The 8,545-nt window shown below is 47.2% G+C and overlaps 1 protein-coding gene across 1 annotated transcript; it reads right to left on the bottom strand.

Moving 5' to 3' along the window:
- Nucleotides 1-1,741: 1,741 nt before the first annotated feature.
- On the bottom strand, nucleotides 1,742-8,398 carry LOC119446232 (integrator complex subunit 1). The gene has a single exon (XM_037710604.2). The coding sequence runs from the start codon at nucleotides 8,273-8,275 to the stop codon at nucleotides 1,898-1,900; it is 6,378 nt and encodes a 2,125-aa protein (XP_037566532.1). The 5' UTR covers nucleotides 8,276-8,398; the 3' UTR covers nucleotides 1,742-1,897.
- Between the last annotated feature and the right edge of the window lie 147 nt (nucleotides 8,399-8,545).

Here is an 8,545-nt window from a genome sequence, read left to right on the forward strand (position 1 = left end):
TGTTACAGCTGTCCTTAGGTGAGGTTGCATGGAGATTTTAATGCTCTTTGCATATCCGGACTCTTCGGTCAGTTCAATACAGAGCACCTATAACTGTGCATATAGTTTTTTTTTTTTTTTTTTTTAAGTGAGTTGCTGAACTTTTCTGTTGACTCTTCGTGCCGTGCCAAAGCTTTTTGGTGTTTTCGGGCGTGCGTTAGTTTTCAAATATATGTAATTTACACGTTAATTCCTGTAACTCCTGTAATTATGTATGTGTGCGTGTGCGCGTGTCTATGTGTGAGCGCGCCAAGGATAAATACTTCGTAATTAACGTGGTACTTTTTTCGAACCACCTATCGGTCCGATCCGCAACATTCGGCGCCGCCTAGAGAATTCTGTAGTTGAGTGCCGTCAGTTACGAAATACTAGCAGCGATTTTCATCGTACGAAAAAGCGCGAATAATAACTGTTTTGTTGAATTAAACCTAACAATTATCCTTTTTCCTGCATATAGGCTTATGAACGTGAGTTGGTTAAGCGAAAGTAAAAATAAGTCAACGACCGCTCAACGATATTTTGGCAGCCGCCGTTAAGTAAAAAGCCATACGCACGGAAGCGAAGTTACGTATGTGGCACGTATTATTCGCAGATGCTCCGTACAAGCCACGCGCTTCTCATAATCTTCCTAAATTCTGTAAGTTACTTATTAAGTGCCATAGTCTTAGAAGTTTCCGTGTGAGCAATCAGCTTTTTTTGTTTTTGAGAGGAGAGACTTAGGGTAATCCCAGAGGTGATGGAATGCAATTTCTCGACGTTTCATTGTGACGGAATACAGGCGCGTGTTTTAAGTTCTATATGGGCTCTTTCGCAAACACAGCACGTATTTTGCACAGTGGCATTGGTACAAAGGCTTTTGGCCCACTTATTTCGGCGAATTCACTTTAAGTAAACTATCACATTTCATCTTGGTTACCTTCTCCGAGCCGTTTAGGAGCCACGATTATGGACCAAATTCTCGTGTATACTCTACGCTGCTTTTATATATGCGCTCAATACACCTCCGCGTAACGGACAACCCAAGTGGCGACGTAGAGGCAAACAGCTCAGCCACTGCTTGGTACTCACTTTTTCAGAGCGATTCCGCTTTATATCGAAGCGTCTTCAAAAAAAAAAAAATTGTCACGACGTTCTATCGGAAGTGTACTTTCGTCATGACAGTTTCACAAGGGATGAATTCCCATATAACGCTTCAAAAGGCCGAATAAACAAGCGCGCACATTGATTCTAATGCGGCTGCAGCGAGCCACTGGAGGGTTCAGCGTGCCGTGCGCACCGCGCCGGCTCGGGGAGAAATCCAAGGAGGAAAGCGCGTGCGCGGAGGAGAGTGTCGCTACTTTCAAGATCAAGGGGTTTTAAATCCAGTTCGCTCGCAGCGCCCTCGCACAATTTTTTCCACACGCGGCGCCTCAGCGGGATCGCGCTGTTCGGCCTACTCTACCATTGTCTAGTTCACTCTACTTTTCCTTCATACCCCCCCCCCCCCCCCATGCCCCCTTCCCCCCTTCCTCCCAACTTTACCTGTTTCCTAGAAATGTAATTCACATATCCTTTAGAAACACACCTGCCACTTTCAATGGGCAGTAAGAAACGGCGGCATTCTTCTCGTCTTGCTACATGCTGCGGGGGACTTGTGAGCGATACTGACACATGAAAAAAAAAAAAAAAGCTGATGGACAGTATTGCACAAAAAACGACAATTTCTTCATATCAGCACACAATTACAACCCTGAAACATTAGCTTTACTGTTTCCTTGTAATTAACAAAAGCACAAATGATAACAAACATACACATTCTACATCAGAAGTCATCATCATCACTTTTACATCATCAATTTCACATGCTGATGTCAAACGATCAGTTTCCATACTGCATATTCAGAAGCAGCAGCGTGTCAGTTATGGGCACAGCACTGTTGACATTGGTGCTGATCCCAACTTGAAATGCCTTCTGCAGAAGCATGCTACCGTGCTCCTGAGCAAGGACCACAAACTCCGGAAGGTGATCAAGCACAAGCAGAACCAAGTCCCGGCGATCACTGGCAAGACATTGCAAGTAACCCGAAATAAACTGTCCTGCAGTTTTCGGATTGTTCTTGATGCTTTGAAGTAGCAACCTGAAGGCCAAGCTGCAACACGATATGTTCGTGCTGGTCAGCAGAACACACTGCAACTCGTCTTGATAGGCCTCAAGGATTTCAGGCTTCCTCGACGCAACAAGCTCAAGGTCCCTAAGAGAAGAGAGAATTTCTTCTGGGTCAACACCGTCTCTGTCGAGCAGACTCCTCAAGTCACGGCCACTGCTGCCTTTGCTGAAACCTGGTGCATGTGAAAATGGACGTGCAAGTAACCCTCTTGAAGACGGGCCTGCTTCAGAGCTGATACCTTCCGGTGCATTCTCGTTGCCCTCAGAATGCATTCTAAGGATGCAAGTGCCAGCAAGAAGAGTTTTCAGACTCAAGAGGTCTGGGAATATGCCAGCAACATCCTGCATTGCACCATGGTGTTTCTGAACCCAGTGCCTGGCTGCTGAGGGATTGTGGTAGACATACTGGTGAACCAAAAGCAAGAACCTGTTCAGCAGGCCCATTATACGCTCTCTTTCGTTATTGCGCATGTACTGGATGTGACACTGGAAGGCGTCCACGTAAACATCCAATATATCATTCAGTGTGGGTACTCTGACATCAAGAAACAGATGTGGCACAAGAAGCTCTAGTGTTCCCAACATGTGCACGAAAAATGATGCGTGATTTCGAGTACCAAATACCAATGTGCCCATGCCTGAACGACTATGAAGAAGGCTTGCCATCATTGGGAGTTGGCGGAGCATCAGTTCTGGATGAGTTGCTGCTAGCTTCCTAATAGCAATATGAAGGTCTGATAGCTTGTAGTACGACTGCTTGTCATAGTCTGCAATAGACAATGCCAGCAATAAAGTATGTGACAGTATGTCTACCCTCATCTGACCATATGTCTGCGGCCCTATATCTTTCAGCATTTCCGTTATTGCATCTGAGGTAAACACAATGCTAGGAATGCAGAGGTACAACTGTGTGAGCATTTCTTTTGCAGCTGTACGGCGTCCAGGCTCATTCTGGACAATGGTCATCAGATGTGATACAACAGCAGATATCAAAGTCTGATCAGCACATCCTTGCTCCAACAGTGGTAGACGTGCAAAAATCTTCATCTTGCTTTCCTCCTGTGGAGCCGAGTGGCCTTCAGAAACCGTAGTTGCTGAAATATGCTCATTGATGATGTAGTCTGCCATAGCACAAGCCTGATCAGGGCTGAAAATTAAGACCTTCTCAGGACTGTAGTGCTTGGGGATCTTCTTGTCACGGCCCTGCCATATCTTCGGTATGAACATGCAGGCTTGAAGAAAGTCCAAGACAGCCGAAGGGTCATACTTCTTTGTTGATGCTTGAGAAAGAACTTCATTGATGGCTGTGTGCAGTGTTGACCAGTGTGCCCTGTGAATAAGCAGGGCTAGCAGGTATGGCCGAAATGTGGTTCTCAAGAGCTCATTTTTTGTGCTGTTATGGAAAAGAAGCTGGTGTTGCAGCTCTAGACAAGAAGAGATGCATTCTGGTTCCAAGTGTTCCAGCCAGTCTACAATCACAAAGCTCGTGGTTACCTTCTCAGACTCAAAGGTGTTTTCACACAGAATCTTCGAGAGTGCATGAATCAGCTGCTGACTGTCACCCATCTTGATAGCTCTTTGGACAAGCACACAAAGCGCCTCCTCAAAACGCTTGGATTCATTTCGTGCTACTGACGTCAAAGCTTCCACAATGTTGGCAGATTTTGCATCACCAGATGCTAGCCTCCTTGGCGCCTGATCCTTGTTCCTCGAAGACGAATGCGATGTACAGTATTGAGTCAAGATGGCAGAAAGTGGCGACTGCATTTTGCTCATCTCCAAGATTTTCGAGCAAACCCAGTGGAACTTGAATGTAAGCGGCGAGTTTGATGCTTCTCTTTGTTGTGCTGCAATGGCCAATCTAAAGAGAGAACATGATATGAACGATTTCAGATACAAAGCATTCACAAATGCCTCTCTCTGATCACTTTCAAGGATGTGCTCACACGTATGGATGAATTCTGCCAAAGCACCACCAAAAAGGCATTTTCGAAGGACGTCGTGTGAAAATGCCTTTTGCAAGCCTCTAAAAAGTTCCTGCTCCTGCTTGCTTCCCAGTTTCCCTTTCAATGGATCCAGGCCAAACAACTGAACAACAGCCACTGGAACAGAGTCCAAGCGAGAAGCTTCTGTTGGCCGCGGTGGGGCATGCTGGATAACTGATGTTGGCACCGGCTCAATGTCATCCATTTCAGCGGCTGCATCAGTGACATCGCTCTCACCAAGAAGACGATAAAAGCATTCACCACCGATTGCTCCTCTCTGGTGCTGAACTTCAACTAGCTGCGACATGTATGCCTTGTCCACAACCGCCTGAACAACAGCTGCTTCATCATACTCCACGGCTCTGTCCAAGCAGCAGAGAAGTTTGCTCATGCTTGGAACTGGAATGCCAAAGGACTGAATGAAAAGCACGAGCTGGTTTGGCTCCAAGTCTTTCAAGGCAGCATCAACAAGGACATCCACAGATGACCTGATCATACGAAGCTTTAGCCAATCTGGTAAGAGGAGGGCTTCTTCAGATGTATCTACTAAAAATGCCTGGGGTGGGTCTCCTCCTTCCGGAAACCACGTTTCCAACAGAGCATTGAATGTTTCAGGGTCACTCTGTGGAGGCCCATAAGTAAGCAAGATGATCATGGAGTGAACAACCAGTATATACATAGTTGCTGTTTCTCCCGAGTCCCACTGCAGGGTGATGTGGTCCTGACATTCATACCAGTAGACATCTTTGGAAGGTTTCCGTGCATTCTGCAGATATCGTGTGAATATGTCAAGCAGTGAGCAGTGGAACAGTTCTTTGTAAAAGAAACCAACTGTGTCCTGTAAGAGGATACAGTTTACAATGGTTGGCCGGTCAATAATTAGCTGAGTTATGTCAAGAGACAGCTCAGACAGACCATCATCAGGTGTATAAGTTGCAAGAAATTTAACATAAGCTGTGATTGCAAAAGGGTCATTCTCAACTTGGCATGCGTGCCGCAAAGTTGCACTAATGTCCTGGCGCACAACACTGAAGTGAGGAAGAGAAGGAATTTCCTTCAGTAGCCAGTCGTGATTATTTGGTTCAGAATCTTGAGTGACATCTGCAGTTGAAGACTTCTGACAGAGGACAAGCATCAGACCTTTAGTTGCAAGGGTGCGAGCATTTTGATTCTGTGTGCTGAGACGTCTCATAAAATAGTCAAGTACCTCGCATGTGGCCTGGACATCCCCTTCTGGGTTTCTCAGCAACTTCTGTAAGTGCTGCAACAACTGCTGCTGCTTTCTCTTCTTACTCTGCGGAGTTTTCAGCTTGCCCTTTTCCGGCTTGTCGTCCTCCGGATCAGCTGCACCTATGCTACACTCCAGTTCATCGTTGAGGAGAAACTCGCAAAGGCACTGCACTGGAAGAAGGTCGAACGAGCCCTCATTTGACTCCACAAGCTCCGCCAACCATGGCATGTGTGAGGTCCCTTGTCTCTGAATAATTCCCAAAAGAAAATCAGGCTTCCTGCTTCTGCACAGGAGGTGCCCAAGCTTTAAAGTTTCGTTCAGAGCTTTCAGCTGCTCCAACACTTGTTGCGGAGGTCTCCTGGTCACACCTTGAGGATCCATTGTTATCAGCTTTGACAACAGAAGACTGTTACTTTCAGTGATGGTGACCTTCGTCGACGCGGCTGCCAAGTGCGTTTCAAATTCCAATATCTTTTGCTTCTCCACCTGAGCAATCTGCATTTCTCGTGCTTTGATTTCGTCAGCTTTTTCACCAACTGCCAAAGTAGGTGGAGGAAAGACAAAGTGGTTAGTGATGCACATTTCTACCAAACTCTGCAGTGTTGGGTGGGTTGCAAAAGCCATTTCCCCAAATGTGGAAGGGTTGTGAGCTACCACAATGAGAAGCATGATCCATGCCTTCCAGTAGTAGTCTGCAATTGCAAGGTTTGGTGGTGTGTAACCCGCTGGAAGTGTGATGTTTTCAGGGTGGTGGTAGGCACACAAGTGGAAGATAATCTCTATGAGTTCCGTTCGCTCTACCACAAGCACAGGGTGCAAATCTTCTTTGTAGATTGCTGCTGCTCTTCTGATTAGTTGGTCCACAAGCTCCAATGCATCAGATGGGTTCAGTGGGTGTTCCTTTGACATCCCTATTATTAGTATTCTAATGAGTGTGTCCTCCAGTGCGGGGACATCTGAAGCCAGCCTCAACATCAAATGTCTGTCAGCCTCTGGTGGCCAGTTATCCTTGCAGTAATGTTCCAGTTGCTCAAGGAAGAAGGATTTGTGCAAGCAATGCAAAAATTCATTCCTACCTGGCTTAAACATCTTGGGAACGACTGTGTGTAACCACCAAACTGTGTCTCTCTGAATAGTGGCAACCTGCATTTGGTAGTTTCGGAGAGGAGAAATGTCTTTCTTTTCCCCTCTGAAAAGCGCCGTTGCTGCTTCACGCACAGCTGGCGTGATTGCCAAAAAGATGGCCTTGACAATGACATCTGTTATTGACATGAAAAGACGTTCTCTAAGCGGCTGCTCCAGCTCTTGGAATTGACTCTCCTTCCTCTCTTGCATGAGGCCAAGACAGAAAGCTGTAAAGTTGAGATCATGGCGCAGAGACCGTATGATCTCTCTGAAAAGAGCTCGCAGGCATCGCAAGTAGTCTTCTCTATTGATTAAGAGGTCTTGAAAAACTTCAGCAAGGACCCGAGCAGCTTTCTCGGGCGAGTGCTGAAATATCACTGAGAGAAGCTGCATATTATTAGGGTTCCTCGAGGTGGAGAGCTCATTGTAGATGCAGTGTTTCAAAACAGTACTCAGATTGTCAACATGCTGACCCAACAGTTCTTTCACACACTGCATGAAGTGGTTCACGACTGGCTTTGTCTTAAGTCGAATACGAATCAGGCACCCGATTACTTCAACATCGTGCTTGTTGTGTTGGTTGCAGTTCATGCACACTGTAAGTAACAGGTCCTGAGCAGGGCGAGTCAGTTTAGGGTTCTGAAGCCATGTCTCCAGACGATGGGCGACCAGCGAACGTACTTCACTAATCCCGCAAGCAGAAACTAACAAACGGAGCAAGTTTTTCGAGATGTCCATTGGTTGGCGGCGATTCAGCTGTTCGTGGATTACTTCCAGCATGTAGTGCTCGATGTTTGCTTTGGAGCCTGCAAAGCGAGGCACAACGGCAACGTTCTCCGGATTCTCCTTGAGATCCAGGTGCAGGCTTGACAGGGAATCGTCGTCATCGACTGCTGGGGCAGGAGGGCTAGGACAAGCATCCGGCTTGAAGATCAGGTCTGGAGCAAGCATACTTTTGGGCGGCAGCCTCGTGTTAAATGCCGTGAGCACGTTGTCGACATAGTTTTTACATTCGTCGTGATCAACCCAAACTCGATCCCCCAACGAGTCTTCCACAAACACTTTCACAAACTGATCTGGCCAACTGACGTTATCTTGAAACGCAGCCAAAAGAAGGTTACAAGCTAGCACCGAGATCAGGTTGTTGCCTTTGGTTTTGAAGTTCACTGTGACGTCGCGCTTTAGCAAGCTCGTGAATGCCTCAATGGAGCCCTCGGAGTCGAATATCCTCGGCCGAGTTTTTGCCAGGAACATCAGCGTCAGGTAAAGCATGGGGTCCGGCTTTGGCCGCATGTTCTTGAGCGTCTTGGCGGCACCGCACATGAGTGATTCGACCTTATCATCGTCACCAACGTCCTCCGCTTTCAGAACACGACTCAGGAAATCTGTTGGATCGACTTCCACCGCAATGACATCCCATTGTTCACTTTTGTTTGAAGGGGTTTCACGCTTTATCTGCGAACCAGAGGGACCCAAACGGGCAAGGGATGACGGGGCAGCGGTCGCAAGCTTCGGTTTCTTTGACGGCACTAATGACGACGATCCGCCGGTGGCTTCTGGTCGCTTGCGTTCGGTACTAGAGCTCGCGCTGCTTAACGTCGACTGCTTCACAGGTGGCTTCGGTTCCGGCACATCGGGGGTTGATCGCTGCTTCGACCCGAGGGCGATGAAATCGCCCGACGGGAAAAGGGACGCCTTCACTTTGTTAGGGCCTCTCTTCTGAGAGCCCTTCCCTTTCTCTCGTTCCATGTCAGACTGAAGTTGGTTGCTTCACGTAGCTACATCACAGGTTCATTCTTGATCGCAGGAAACGCGCCAACTCAACAACATAACGACAAACGCGATTGCTAAGAGCACGGCTCCAGCGCCGGCGCCATACCACACAACGGCGGCGCACAACGGAAATCAACAGTTTCGCATGCGAGACTTTACGTAGTTTCCAATGCTCGAGCAATGTGTAGAAATTATTCACAAATAAAGTCACTCAAAACTTAATTTTTGTTACCTTAATATTGTGTC

This window comes from Dermacentor silvarum, chromosome 3 (genome assembly GCF_013339745.2).
Source record: "Dermacentor silvarum isolate Dsil-2018 chromosome 3, BIME_Dsil_1.4, whole genome shotgun sequence".
In the NCBI taxonomy this organism is placed as follows: Eukaryota; Metazoa; Arthropoda; class Arachnida; order Ixodida; family Ixodidae; genus Dermacentor; species Dermacentor silvarum.